General features: G+C 39.0%; 5 protein-coding genes across 5 annotated transcripts; 3 read left to right on the top strand and 2 right to left on the bottom strand.

The window, feature by feature from the left end:
- Positions 1–62: 62 nt before the first annotated feature.
- LOC135124164 (beta-hexosaminidase subunit alpha-like) lies at positions 63–2,160 on the bottom strand. Its single transcript, XM_064049045.1, has 6 exons — positions 1,775–2,160; positions 1,514–1,730; positions 1,358–1,467; positions 1,102–1,307; positions 508–1,045; positions 63–454 (listed from the first exon to the last, which is right to left on the bottom strand). Exons 1-6 carry the CDS (start codon positions 2,054–2,056, stop codon positions 98–100), a joined length of 1,710 nt encoding a protein of 569 aa, XP_063905115.1. The 5' UTR covers positions 2,057–2,160; the 3' UTR covers positions 63–97.
- A 32-nt stretch (positions 2,161–2,192) lies between these two features.
- LOC135124168 (beta-hexosaminidase subunit alpha-like) lies at positions 2,193–4,077 on the top strand. Its single transcript, XM_064049049.1, has 6 exons — positions 2,193–2,372; positions 2,419–2,638; positions 2,681–2,796; positions 2,840–3,045; positions 3,091–3,405; positions 3,458–4,077. The coding sequence occupies exons 1-6, from the start codon at positions 2,193–2,195 to the stop codon at positions 4,002–4,004; spliced, it is 1,584 nt and encodes a 527-aa protein (XP_063905119.1). The 3' UTR covers positions 4,005–4,077.
- On the bottom strand, positions 4,065–6,096 carry LOC135124165 (beta-hexosaminidase subunit beta-like). The gene is made up of 7 exons (XM_064049046.1): positions 5,824–6,096; positions 5,540–5,777; positions 5,383–5,492; positions 5,127–5,332; positions 4,760–5,080; positions 4,491–4,707; positions 4,065–4,442 (listed from the first exon to the last, which is right to left on the bottom strand). The coding sequence occupies exons 1-7, from the start codon at positions 5,986–5,988 to the stop codon at positions 4,086–4,088; spliced, it is 1,614 nt and encodes a 537-aa protein (XP_063905116.1). The 5' UTR covers positions 5,989–6,096; the 3' UTR covers positions 4,065–4,085.
- A 437-nt stretch (positions 6,097–6,533) lies between these two features.
- LOC135124166 (beta-hexosaminidase subunit alpha-like) lies at positions 6,534–8,573 on the top strand. The gene is made up of 7 exons (XM_064049047.1): positions 6,534–6,808; positions 6,855–7,092; positions 7,138–7,247; positions 7,298–7,503; positions 7,552–7,872; positions 7,923–8,139; positions 8,188–8,573. The coding sequence occupies exons 1-7, from the start codon at positions 6,650–6,652 to the stop codon at positions 8,542–8,544; spliced, it is 1,608 nt and encodes a 535-aa protein (XP_063905117.1). The 5' UTR covers positions 6,534–6,649; the 3' UTR covers positions 8,545–8,573.
- Positions 8,574–8,661: 88 nt separating this feature from the next.
- On the top strand, positions 8,662–10,375 carry LOC135124169 (uncharacterized). The gene is made up of 3 exons (XM_064049051.1): positions 8,662–8,926; positions 8,979–9,764; positions 9,811–10,375. The coding sequence occupies exons 1-2, from the start codon at positions 8,663–8,665 to the stop codon at positions 9,309–9,311; spliced, it is 597 nt and encodes a 198-aa protein (XP_063905121.1). The 5' UTR covers position 8,662; the 3' UTR covers positions 9,312–9,764; positions 9,811–10,375.
- Positions 10,376–14,831: the final 4,456 nt, after the last annotated feature.

Genomic DNA, 14,831 nt, shown 5'->3' with positions numbered 1-14,831 from the left:
CAGTTCCAGTGATGCCCAACAATTTTTTTTCGAAATTAATTAAGGAAATAAAAAACCGAAGCGACTTTTAAAATTCCAAGATTTTAATTTTTATTGTTTAAGGACAAAAGCCAGGTCCGTTCGGGGGCTGAGCCGCAATTCCTCTCTTGTTCATCCTGCAAGTGTGCTCCTCCAGCCGTCGCGCTGCATCATTGACATCGGTGACCTCTCGGTCCGACCAAAGTCGCTCAGCTACCGCACTAGCCCTAGGCCAGACTCTCGGGACTATGCTAAATTCGTTGACATATTCGCCCCACATGCACGCTTCGCCCCCCACAACCAAATCTAATTCGGCTTCATCATCGATTAGGGCCACCGGTTCGCACTTGTAGAAGCCATTCCAGTCGCCACCACTCTGCAGATCTGATAGGTACCAACAAGAAGAGTAAACAGCGCGTTTACCGGCTTGGACGACCTACAACAAGATTATGACAATTGCAACTTTGAAAAAAATATTGCATGCATTACGCTGCGTAAAGTGGTGAGACCATTGTTCTTCCAAACGTGAACGACTGTAGAATTTGGTAGAACCACCCCGTTGACGAAAACTTCTTCCCAGACGAGGTACTGCGATTCTAGATTATCTAAAATGTCGACAACGTGTTGGATGTAAAAACTTTCCAGTTCTTTGTAAGTGGCGATGTTGTTTTCTCCCATGAAAGTACCAACGTCGGGGTTATTTTGCCAACAGGTAAAATCTACTTCGTCTCCACCGATGTGGAAGTAATTGTCGGGAAACACATCTACGATTTCTGTGAATAGTTGGGTAACGAAGTCGTACGTAGAGTTTTTCGTGGGGTCCATGGGTCCGAAGTTACCATTGGGTTCGTTGTTGGAGTAGCAAGCGGTCAATAATTCTGGGTGAGAAGCTCCCCAGGAACTGGTGTGACCAGGAGTATCAAACTCTGGGATTACTCGAATTCCACGAAGTCTGGCATACTCAATGACTCGAGCGACGTCACTTTGTTCGTAGATTTTTGAGAACGGATGGTACGCACCTTCATCACTACACACGTAAGTAGTATCTATGTTATTTGACAAAGTTCACCGTTTTTGACTTACCTAAGTTCAGGATAAGTACGACTCTTGTAAGGAAAACTATGATCATCAACTATGTGCCAGTGGAAAACGTTAAATTTATTGTAAGCCATAGCGTCCAACATTGCAAAAATAATAGTAAGTGGTTCGAAGTGACGCGAGGTGTCAATCAACAACCCTCTGTAAGTAAATCGGGGACCATCGGTGATAGTGGTACCATTAATGATGAGCTACGTGAAAGACTTAACACTCCAAATGGAATTATTATAGTGGTACTTACTGAGTCTTGCTCCACATATATCAACTGCGAGAAAGTTTCCAAACCGCGAAGTACCCCCCAAATGGTGGACGCCGAAAGGGTGGCTCCTTGTGCATCAACAACCAAAGTATCTGAAACAACAACATTAAAACTAGACTACCAAATTTTGCTCCTTACAATTTTCGGAATCCCCTTCCTTGGGATAAATGTCTTCGCTTTCGCACCCTGCTTCTAGATCTATGTTCAAAGTTTGTAAAGTTCCCAAAAAATTTCCATCCGCTTGAAACCGCGTCCACGAATTTTGCGAAACCTTTGAACCAGCCGTCGCTATAATCGTCCAGTACCTCGTCAAAGCATCGTTGAGGAAATTCGGGCAGCCGACGTTGTCAGGTACCTAGAATCCTCACTATATCCGGTACCACCTAACTTTTCTATTACCTTAAAATTAAAACCATGTGGTAGTATCGTATAGTAGTCTTGGGTTTTTTCCTCGGCTTGTGGTTTTGGCCATACCGCCCCCTTGGTCGCCAACACAGCAGGACCTAGAGCTAGGGCACACCCCACCAAAAACGAAAAAAGAATAATTGACTTAAGCATGGTTGTAACTGTATGGTTAATCAGTACGGATCTCCATTTATAAGAGCAGATCTTCGAATCTAATCTGATCTTGAACCTGTCTAAGTCATTTGGTAGCTGGTGACCTTTGTTAAGAAGACACATAAGTACGGAAACAAAAACAAAAATCTCAAGGTGTTATCAGAGATAATCAATTATTCGGCACTATTACATACCACTTATCTTTTATCAGGTACTTATCTAGTCGGTACTTCAAAAACGTTTCGCAATTTTGCAAAATATGTTAAAATTTATTTTGGTTTGTGTTTTGTTTTTCGCAAAAATCGCGTGTTTCGAATTTATTTTTAAGCCCGGACCTTTAATACCTGCTTCTAGGGGAGAAGTGTGGCCCAAACCTCAACACCAGGACGCTCTAGATGATGGATTCTTCACACTATTGCCGTCGTTCTTTCAGTTTAATGTGAGTGCAAGTTTTGTGTTTACATTTCATAGTAGACGAATTTCAGTCAGTCGGTACCACCTGTACTATTTTGAACGAAGCCCTACTTAGATACAGGAACCTAATTCTTTTTAACAGTCGACGCATTAAAGAAATTTACTTCAAAGTACGAACGTGTTACGAGAGTTCTGATTCTAACTTCTTGGGTTACTTGACTAGTTTTGAAATTGACTTAACCGGTCCGTGCTCTGACGAAGAATTGCCGTCTCTCGAGATGATCGAAGAATGTAGGTGACCACTGTAACTCACTCTGATTAACGTTTGTGTAGATGAATTGACACTCAGTTCTAGTACCCGAAAACTATCATCTAGTACCATCTGGGGTATACTTCGAGGTCTTGAAACCTTCTCTCAACTCATCTACTTAACAGAAGACCACAGTTGTGTAAGTTTTAGTACCGTGTAAGACTTGAATAACCACGAAACAGCACAGAGTTGAAAGTACACACATCCACGACTATCCCAGATTTGCCCATCGTGGTCTTCTTTTGGACACCTCTAGGCACTATCACAGCAAAGACAACATTTTCAAACTTCTAGATGCAATGTCGTACCACAAGCTCAACGTGTTTCATTGGCACATCACCGACGACTATAGTTTTCCTTACGTGAGCAAGACTTTCCCGCAGTTAAGGTACGTATAGACCCAGTGGTACTTTTCTTCTAGTAGTGTTTATAGCGAAAAAGGCGCATTTCATCCCACTCTTTGGGTCTACGACCAAAATTTTGTCAAAGAGGTACAAAAGTACGCACAAAGAAGAGGAATTCGGGTAATGGTAGAATTTGACACTCCTGGACACACTCTGTCTTGGGGTTTAGGTCAACCGGATTTACTCACGGCTTGTTATGACGTACCACAACTAGAATGGGGACCCATTAATCCCACCAGAAACTCTACTTACGCTTTCATGTTTAAGTTACTCGATGAGATTAAGAGTGTGTTTAAGGATAAATACACCCATCTTGGAGGTGACGAAGTTGATTTTTCTTGTTGGTACTTACATAAGTTCTAGTAGTTGACGGTGATTTCACTATACGTTTTATAGGAAAAGTAATCCCGAGGTTAATCAGTTTATGGTTGAAAATGGCATAGAAGGCGACTATGTGGCTCTTCAGAGTTACTACATCCAAAAAATCATCAACTATGTTGATTCTTTAAATATGAGTACTGTGGTGTGGGAGGAAGTCTTCACCAATGGTGTTACGTTACCCAAAAGCACAGTGGTTCACGTCTGGATAAGCACCAACCCAAAAACTACTCTAAACCAAGTGACGGAAGCCGGTCATCCAGCTATTCTATCCTCGTACTGGTACCTAGACCAGTTGAACACAGGTGGCGACTGGTTGAAGTTCTACAACGCTGACCCGCACGATTTTCCAGGAACCGACGAACAAAAAAGTTTAGTCATAGGAGGTGAAGCTTGTATGTGGTCGGAAGTGGTCGACGACAACAATCTAGAATCTAGAATTTGGCCCAGAGCTAGCGTCGCGGCCGAAAAATTTTGGTCACCCCCTGACTCCATCAAGACTGAGATGGAAGAATTGTGGCCTATCGCCAGCAGGTTACAAGAGCAGACGTGCAGAATGAACTGAAGAGGGATAAAGGCCCAACCACCTACAGGTCCGAGTGTATGCTTTTAAATAAAAAACATCTTTCTGTTTAAAATTTATTGTTTAAACACAAAACCCAGGTCCGTTGGGGGGTTGTCCTTCAATTCCACGCTTGTTCATCCTACAGGCATGCTCCTCTAGTCTTCTTTTAGCGTCTTCGACGTCTGTGACGTCCGCAGGTGACCAAAGTCGTTCGGCGACGGCACTGGCAGCAGGCCAAACTTCTGGAATTATGTTGAACTGATTGACGTACTCGCCCCACATGCAAGCTTCACCGCCCAGAACTAGGTCTCTTTGATTTTGGTCTTCTATTAAGGCTAAAGGGTCGCAGTCGTAGAAGGAAGTCCAGTCTGCACCAAAATACAGCGAGGCGAAGTACCAGCAAGAGGAATACACACCGAATTTGCCCGCGGCAACTACCTAGAATCTCGATTTGTTGACAAGGTAGTACCGATGAGGAAATTTTACGTCTCTTAAGGTGCTTAAACCGTTGTCTCGCCAAACTTGGACGACGCTAGAGTTGGGTAGTTGTACCCCGTTGACAAAAACTTCTTCCCACACGAGGTGGTTGGAGTTGGAAGTACCTAAAATATCGATCACTTTTTGGATGAAGTAGGTTTCTAGATCTACATAGGTGGCGATGTGGTTTTGGTCCATGAAGGTGGATATGTCGGGATTGCTTTCCCTAAACACTATGAAGTGACAAAGAAGCGTATACTAACTAAGACTATACTAACCAACAACCAGAAGCTACTTCATCTCCTCCAATGTGGAAGTACGAGTCCGGAAATACGTCCGAGATTTCTTGGAATAGTTTGGCTATAAAATCATACGTGGTGTTTTTAGTGGGGTCCATAGGTCCCAATTCTCCACTGGGTTCGTTGTTTTCATAGCAAGTAGTGAGTAATTCTGGATGGGAGACGCCCCAAGATCTTGTATGACCAGGGGTGTCGAATTCCGGTATGACACGAATACCTCGCAGTCGAGCGTACTCGATAACTAGACGAATGTCGTCTTGGTCGTAGATTAACTCAGTCGGGTGGTACGCACCTTGTTCACTAAAAACGACTTACAAACGTGTTGTATTTAAACCGAAGTGTATACCTTAGTTCTGGAAAGGTGGTACTCCGGTATGGAAAACTGTGGTCATCTGTCATATGCCAATGCAGAACGTTGAATTTGTTGTACGCCATAGCATCCAACATTTGTTGAAGGATGGACACGGGTTGGAAATGTCGGGAAGTGTCAATTAGAATACCTCTGTGATGAAAACTGGGATAGTCTTCGATGAAAGTGGTACCAATGATCAACTAATTAGACAATTTGATTAGGAAATCTGTTTTTTAAAAAAAGTACTTACGCTATCGTCTTCCAAATGAATCAACTGCGAAAAAGTTTCTAGACCTCGCAGTACCCCCCAAATCGACAATGTGTATAAGTAGGCACCATCCTCGTCAACACTCAGTGAATCTGGAACTTCAATTTCGCAAAAGTACCACCACATGGGTGTTACTTACAATCCTCATATTCTCTTAAACCTGGAACAATGTCTTCACCGGAACACTCATTTTCGATATTTACGGTCATGCTTTCCAAATATCCGAGGAAATTCTCATCACTGATTTCCTTCTTTTCGGGTACGACCTTCTCCCAGACACCTTTCTTCAGTTTTAAAGCAATGGTACTGTTTATAATCTTCACGTATCTATCAAAGGCATCATTTACGAACTTTGGGCAACCTATTTCTTTAAGTAGCTACAAATACATGGTGTATTATCTAAAGACTTGCCAGAAAACTTACCTCAAAATTGAAAGCCCTTATAGGGTCGATTAAATAGTACTTGCCGTATTTTTCCTGCCTTAGGGGCTTAGGCCACACCTCTCCTTTGGAGGGTTGAATATCAGGACCAGGATTTATCCCGTACACAAAAATGAACGTATTTAGTAGAATGTACAACCTCCACATCGTGTAGTACACGTTACGATAGTTGCACAAATGATACTATGATTGTGCAGTAAAAAAAGTAAACAAAATTCTGAGATAACATTTTGCTATAAAGCAGATAAATAGTTTAGTCGTGCACTGAAAAAAGGTGCGTAAATTTTGAATTGAGTAGTTCTTTGAAAATATATGAAAATTGGAAGAAGTACCTATTTCACAAAGGTGCAGGATTTAGTTAAAGAGTTTTCTAATCTACTATAAAAGATCAAATATATTTGTACCTCTAGGGCAAAGAACACCAGAAACGTAAGTCCTTCTCTAGTACCCAATTGTCCATTTCCCCAGAAAATGATTGTTCACTACAAAACAATCAACTTTAAAGTCAAAGTTTCAACGGTACTCTCCATTCGAGTGTTTGTTCAAAATACTCTAAACCTTTCCGTCGAGAACAATAACCATAACAATAACGGAGATAACAAAAAGTACGACCTAATTTTTTTGAGGAACGATTGCTTTATTTTCGCGTATCACAAGGACTTCACATGCTGTCAGTGTCCGATTTGTGTTCCTCAACAGCTGATTAGTATCTCCTCTTTCCATATCGACCGATCTCAATCTCCTCGCTCTTGAATATAAATACTACTGCTGCCTGCATCCCTGCGCTAGTACGTGATAACCCGTAATCATGTTCAAACTATTAATAGCTTTATCCGCACTCGTCGTTATCTCCAGCGCTTACGGTCCAGCCGTGAGAGCCACAAAAGGACAAGTATGGCCGAAACCCCAACAGGAAGAAAAAACTTCGGACTACTTTATAGTACGACCACACACCTTCAGTTTCCAGGTACTAACCCACCAAGAAGTGTCAAATGTCAAGTGTCAGATTATAGGGTCCCGCAGACATCGGCTGTCCGAGTTTACTCGATGATGCTTTCACTAGATACTGGTCGATTATTGCTACCTCGGCCTCTCTGGAACGACGAGGACGACTGGCAGAAATGGGAAAAAAACACACGAAGTTCTGGCAGCTAGACGAAAGCTTCTTGGGGAATTTGGAAAGTTTGAAGGTGGAAGTGAGCGACGAGTGTACAGATGACGCTCTCCCCGACTTCGGGGACAACGAAAATTGTAAGTACTTTGAAGTTGTGTATTAGTACTGATGGTGGTTTGTAGATACACTGACCGTGAACGCCGATGGGGCCACCCTTTCTGCACAAACCATCTGGGGGGCGCTGCGAGGCTTGGAAACCTTCTCACAACTTATCTACTTGGAGCAAGACGCCGTAAGTACCCCCACGTGTAAAATAGTACCGCTGCAGCACGTGAATTTTAGCTCGTCATAAACGCCACTACCATCACAGATTTTCCCCGATTTTCGTTCAGGGGGCTGCACTTAGACACCAGTAGGCATTTTCTTCCGGTGTATATCATCCTACAGACTTTGGATGGAATGGCTTATAATAAATTCAACGTCTTCCACTGGCATCTCACTGATGACCAGAGTTTCCCGTACAAGAGTCGCGTATATCCAGAGTTGAGGTAAACAAGGTTGAATTTTTTTGGGTGTGTGTTAATTGGTGACCTTAGTGAAAAAGGTGCGTACCACCCGGTGTCAAAAGTGTTCGAACCAAGCGACGTAGCTAGAGTTATTGAGTACGCTCGAGTCCGCGGGATTAGAGTCATCCCTGAATTCGACACCCCTGGACACACGAGCTCGTGGGGTGCAGCCCACCCCGAGCTACTAACAACTTGCTACTCCAACAACCAACCCAATGGTTACCTCGGTCCCATGGATCCCAGCAAAGACACAACCTACGACTTCATCAACAACCTCTTCACAGAAGTCGTGGGGGTATTCCCGGACTCGTACTTCCACATCGGTGGCGATGAAGTCGACTTCTCGTGCTGGTACCACCACACTACTAAAACTAACCCTCTTTTCACACTTCACATTCCAGGCAAAGCAACCCCGACATCACCACTTTCATGAGCGACAACAACATCAGCTCGTACGAAGGCTTGGAAAACTACTTCATCCAGCACGTCGTCGACCTCCTCGACAAGCTAAATTCCAAATACCTCGTCTGGGAGGAAGTTTTCGTCAACGGAGTCACTCTCCCGAACACCACCCTCGTCCACGTGTGGCGAGGCGGAGGCTTCGACACCCTCAGAGACGTACCACTAGTACTCATTCAAAGCCCGATCTAACTTGTACCATTTTAGGTGACTAAAGCCGGCAAGTACGGTGTCTTCTCTTCCTGCTGGTACTTAGACCACTTGTCCAGCGGCGGCGACTGGCAAAAGTTCTACGAGTGCGAACCTCTAAACTTCGATGGTACCGATGAACAAAAGAAGCTGGTTTTGGGTGGGGCAGCCTGCATGTGGACGGAATCGGTGAACGAGTACAATGTGATGCCTCGAGTGTGGCCTCGGGCGTGCGCAACAGCCGAGAAACTTTGGTCTGCGGAAAGTGTTAATGATTTTGGGGCTGCTCAACCGAGGCTGGAGGAACACGCTTGTAGGATGAACATGAGGGGGATTGCGGCGCAGCCACCCAACGGACCTGGAGTCTGTTTGTAAATGTAGCAATGAATAAAAAATAGCATATTTGAGGTTTTTTAATGAGTTACTGATAAAGTTCGGTCGTTAATGAGCGTTAGTACTCGTTTGAAACACCTAAAGAGTAGTTGGTGTCACGATGTTAGTTATTTTCGTTTTTGGTTTCTTGGTTTCTTTAACTGTGGACAAGGTTTCTGGAGTTAAAGAGGATTACTATTGGAGGGACTACGATGGTACTATTCCTGACGATGCTGTAGTCGGGGGTCAATCTTTCGGTCACGACATCTTCATAGGTCAGGCTTACATTCGAGACGAGGGGGTTTTTCCAGTAACGATCAATCCCGGGGTGATAGAGGTAGCTGTGCCCATTAAAGGCGTGAAAAGGACAGATAAGTACGTCAAGGTGAGTACCAAGTCGTACCAATTTAGACGTGCTTAAAAACGTGTAATTTTAGATCTTGTGTGGACCACCGGCGAATTTCGAATGGGTTCCTGCTAATGTTACCAATCTGCACGTTGTATTACTGAACAAACATGCGGTTTTTGGAGGACATGAAGACAGTAAGGGATATGTTTACATAGGAAAGAGTACCACGAAAGGTGGTACCCAGATTGGGAAAATCAATGCTTTCGCTCTAGGAAACGCCAAATTTTTCTATGCTAGTAAAGATTCAGAGAACAACTTGAGTGTATACGATGTACTGTGTTACCCCGATTTTGGGCAAAAACTTGATATAAGGGAAACGCTTATACCTGAGATGACTCCAAAGGATCAACAAAATATTTAAACCGGTACTCGACTGTTGGGTTTTTTCTGCTAATTATTAACGTTTGACCTTACTATAATCAACCTATAAAAACAAAATTATTGACTTTTAAGAACTTGAAATAAAGACAATTAAAAAAGCATTACTTGATGACTTACCAGTACCACTTCCACAAAATTCGTTTAGTCTCGTTGCAGCTCTACGATGATTCGTTTTAAGCTTCTTCTCGCAACAACACTTTTCTTGTCTTATATTTGTTGTACTTGTGGTTACCGATATTTCTATTGGAGAGAATACACGGGTACTATCCCTTCGGATGCTATCGTTGCAGGACGAGACATTAGCGGCAAAGATCTCTACATCGGTCAAGCATATGTTAAAAACGGAGGCTGGCAAGTAGTACCCATTTATCAAGGAATCAAAGAGGCAATAGCGGTACTGAACGGACCCAAGAAAACCGACAAATACATCAAAGTAAGTACCGTTCGATAGAAATCTTTCATTAAAACACAGTTTGTAGATTCTATGTGGTGAACAAAATCATCTTCGTTGGGTTGTAACTACCGCCAAGGATTTTCACGAGGATATGGAAGACAAAGTTGGGGTGATTGGGGGACACGAAGATGGCTGGGGGGAGACCCATATTGGAAGAATAAGTTACGAAGGGGAGACGAGAATTGGAAAAGTCAATTCCTTCAGAACTGGGAAAGCGAATTTTTATTTCCATGATAGAGGAACGGAACGCGATATTGGGGATAATTATCTTTTTGAAGTTTTGTATTATAACGATGACTATGTAATAGAACCACGCAGTTTGCACTAGGGGGTTAGAACATTTTGTAGGGTGGTACCACTGTAATATACTGATTCAGCAAAATATACCAAATTTTTATTTTTTCTGTTTGATTCAAAGGTTGCTATTATTATGTTCATGTTATTGTGATGTGGAATTTTGCTGTCCCAGTCTCCATCTGGATTACCCACATAGAATAAAGAAACAAATAAAAAGGTTTATCAACAAGGTTAAATGAAGTCAGCTATTAAACGCGATGATAATAAATACAAATTGGAAGAATTTACTGTGACTACGGGGTGTGTATTGGAAAAGTTCTCGAAAAGGCATGGCTTGACAAGACTATATTTCTTGGTGTCGATAGAAATGGACGTGAACTGCGGGCCGAGTCTTACGAGTTCTTGTAAGTGGGATTTATGTACCCAAATAAATAAAAAAATAAATAAATAAATGAGTTAACGTAATTTCTGTGTATTCTTTGTGCACGCGATTAATAATTTTCTTGCGGCTTGAATTTGAACATTTATTCTCGAATACCTCGAGCGTTTCCCGAAACCGCGTTTTGTGAATTTTATTAACATTTGGTAACAAGATAAGAGGAACGAAGTTATAATCAATGCAATAGTGCAAGTTGATATAACAATTTCCCGCTTTTTGAGAAATTGCTATAAAAATACAATAATCACCAACTCTAACTTTTCTTGTGTCCAATTATCTCCTCATGAGATAACTAGAGCTTTTCGAAATAACACTAATTGCTCTGAATTATGTTCTCTTTATTTCACTATAACGTAGGTACATTAACTTGCTCCAATGAGCACTTCTGCAGAACTAGTCACCTCTCATGACTCTTAACTATCGAAGTACTCACTTTTACATTAACTTGCTCTATTGAGCACTTCTGCAAACTAGTCACCTCTCATGACTCTTTTCTCTCGAAGTACTAACTTTTCTTAAACTGACTTAGAATTATAAAGATTCGCATTCTCCCTCTCAATCATACAAAGTCCCAATCATATTCAAAATATTCATTCGACAGTTGATCCTACAACCAATCTCATTTAAACTTTTAAAAATCTTAACCGATATTGTCAAATCCGTTGTAGAACCGTCGTTTCCCAATTCGCTCTGGTCATAATTATGCACTAATTGTAGAAAAGTTCGTTTGTAATGATTTCATTGCTTTCAACGGTTTTAACGAACTCTCCCAGAAATATCCTAATGAAAAATATTATAACATTACTTTCAACGGTTTTAACGAACTCTTCCAAAAATATCCTAATCAAAAATATTATAACACCCATATTATTTAAGGGGGAACGCTAGACGAGAGACAAGTTTGAATTGGGCGCCATTTGTTGCCTTAAACGCAACCAGCAATTCTTCTTAAAATCTACCTGACGCGCTGAGATAGACGACTACCGGACGTGCGTCATAAAAGTATCGTAAGCCGATAATGCAGAATAATGATAATTTATGACAGGCGGCCCACAACATACCTTCAGCACAGAATAATCATTTCTCGTATTCTTTTGACATATTAATTTTAATATTCGAGAAAATTATTATACCTACTTATTATTCAAACACAATTTAGACACTGTAGAGCAAACAAGGCTTATCAAGCCCGTCTATTAGTTTCTTCGCCTAAATGTATTATTAATACCGTTTTCAAATTACACCAAAATTGAAAAATCGAAAACTTAATAATTGAAAAATTGAAACATTTTAAATGAAAAAAATTGAAAAATTTATAAATCGAGAAATTGAACAATCTAAAAATTAAACAATTTAAAAATCGAAACATCAAGGAAAACAAAAAATTAACGGAACATCTAGAACTTAAAAATTGAAAAATTAAAATACCTATCGAAAAATTGAAAAACTGAGAAATCGAAACATCAAAAAATGGAAAAATTGAAGAACCGAAACATTGCAAAATCTCAGAACTGAAACACTGAAAAACTGAAAAATGCAAGGAAAATTGAAAAATCGAAAAAGTGAAAAAATTCAAAACTGAAACATTGAAAAATCCAGAAATCGTAAAATTGAAAAATCACAACTGAAGAAAGAATTGAAAAATCAAGAAATAGAGAAATGGGAAAATCGAAAAATTTAGAAACGTCAAAAATTAAAAACTGAAAAATAAAAAAAAATTAAAATCGTAAAACTGAAATATCGTGAAGTTAATAAACTGAAAAACTGAAAATTTTTGAAAAAAAAAAAATCGTATCAAAAAATAAAAATTCAAAAAATCGAGAAATTGAACAATCAAAAAATCAAAACATTGAAATCCCAGTAAGTTGATAAATAGGAAAATTTAAAAAACAAAAATTTTAAAAATCCAAGAATTGAACAACAAAAAAAATCTAAGCCTGAAAACTCAGAAAATTGAATGGTCGAGAACAAAAAATCTAAAATTTAAAAATTCGACAAATTGAAAAATCATGGAACTGAAAAATCGAAAACTCGAGATAGTGAGAAATCTAAAAGCCTAAAACATTAAAAACTGAAAAATTAAAATATCGAAACATTTAAAAACCGAGAAAACACAATATCAAAAATTTGAAAAATTGAAGAAACGAAATATTGCAAAATTCCAAAGCTGAAATATTGAAAAACCTAAAAATGGAAGGAAAATTAAAGTATCGAAACGGTGAAAAAATCCCAAACTGAAAAATTGAGAAATGGAAAAATGGGAAAATCAAAAAAATTGGTCTAAAGAGTTTAGACAGTACTTCCCTCGCTATCGGAAAGGTGACGACTGCATGCCTATTATGTTTTTTTTTCACATTAGATTTCAAAGCATTCGGTTTTGTAGTTCCTGTTTAAATCAATAAAATAAATTTGCGCATTCATTAAATTTTTTGAGTCACTCTGTATATCCGAATCCAAAAAATATGAATGGAATGATAAATTACAAGAAGAGACTCATCATATTTTGTAAATTTTAAATAGGATTATACGGCAAACTTTTGAGCTGACGTCATAAATTTTTTGGAGGGGATAAGCAAATATATTTGGACTAAAAATGTATTATGCTTTTTATAACCTTAAAACATTTGCAAGATTTCAAAGCATTGGGTTCTGTAGTTCCTGATTAAATCAATAAAATAAATTTACGCATTCATTAATTTTTGGGGTCATCCTGTATATGCAAATCCAAAAAACATGAATGGAATGATAAATCACAAGAAGAGACTCATCATATTTTATACAATTTAGATAGGATTTATTCAGCAAAATTTTGAGGTGACGTCATCAATTTTTTAGAGGGGATAAGTAAATATATTGTGATTAAAACGGTCCTAGTTTAATAACAAAAAAATATTGTTCGTCTATAAAACAAGCTCGTCTTAGACAAAGTATTCGTAAAAAAATATGTCCTAAAAAAATTTACGTATGCTGGTCCCGACTGCGATTATAGTTTAAATATTTTTTAGAAAATCCTGTCATGGATGTAGAAACATTTGTGACAGCCAAAGAGGTTTTTTTGAGAAAATTATCTTTGAATTTAGACCAAATTTAAATAGACACTAGGCAACAGGCACATTTGGGCAAAAGAAAGAGAAATTAGGGTTACGGCTTCAAATTTTTGACGTATTTACAAACTTAGACCAACTACAGCAATAGCTAAAACTGTGGAGTCTCTGTTGTACAGTACATTTAGAGGTAACAGTTATACATACTATGGACAGCAAAGTGAGGAAAAAGCTGTCAAGTGTTTTGAAATAAATAAAAATATAAAAACTGAACGGTGTGGCTTGTTTATTTCAAAACAATTTCCTTACTTGGCTGCTAATCCAGACAGGGTTCTAGAGGATAGGAGTGCATTAGTCGAAATTAAATGCCCTTCAAAATCGCAAGATTTGTCTACCGAAGAAGCGGTTAGAAAAAAAAATCAAATTTTGTACATTGACAGACAGAGAATTGAAACTAAAAAAAAATCATGATTACTACTTTCAAGTCCAGGGACAAATGCTTGTTACGGGTATTTCACAAGTTTATTTTGTTGTATGGACACCCAATGGAATAAATATAGAAAAAATTTATAAAGACGAAGAAATATATGTAAAAAGATGGCAGATAAACTTGGCAGATTTTGCTTTGGCGCATTATTGCCCGAAATAATTGATTCAAGAAGAAAGAGGAACCTGCCTTTGCGAGAGATTTTTTTAATATAAATAAAATTTGTTTCTATTTTTTTATATACTTTAATAATTTATTAGGAGTACATTTTTCATCACCAAGACCTGCATATTATTATTATAAATATATTTTGAAAATGATCTCTCGGCAAATGAAAACATATAGGAGCACTTTTTTCGAGTAAACAATGAAGGGAGAAGTTACTGGGCGTAGGGCTTTTTTAAAACACCTCTTTCTGGGATAAGTAGTAGATACACTTAGCTACTTATACGCAGTGGCGTAACAATCAAACTGCGGGCCCGTGTTCTACAACACTGTGGGGCCCCTAATGAACAGCGAAATAAAAATATTTAAAAATACGAGTATAATGAGTAAAGAATGAGTAGATTGCAATTAGCGCTAACGTTTTATTAAAATCATTCTACCTGAAACATTGAATTAAAAAAATAAAAACAATAATTACCTGAAGACATATAATTAAAATATATACAATATTGGATACTAGCCGACCCGCCAAACGTTGTTTTGGCATTTCTAGTGAATATTTTGGTACATAGTTAAATAAAAAATTAAATTAATAATAATAATAATAATAATGT

The sequence above is a fragment of the Zophobas morio genome, unplaced genomic scaffold (assembly GCF_036711695.1).
Source record: "Zophobas morio isolate AGI-343-1 ecotype UQ-CSIRO unplaced genomic scaffold, CSIRO_AGI_Zmor_V1 ptg000007l, whole genome shotgun sequence".
Lineage (NCBI taxonomy): Eukaryota > Metazoa > Arthropoda > Insecta > Coleoptera > Tenebrionidae > Zophobas > Zophobas morio.
The sequence above is the reverse complement of the archived record's forward strand: the minus strand, read 5'-3'. Positions and strand labels throughout refer to the sequence as shown.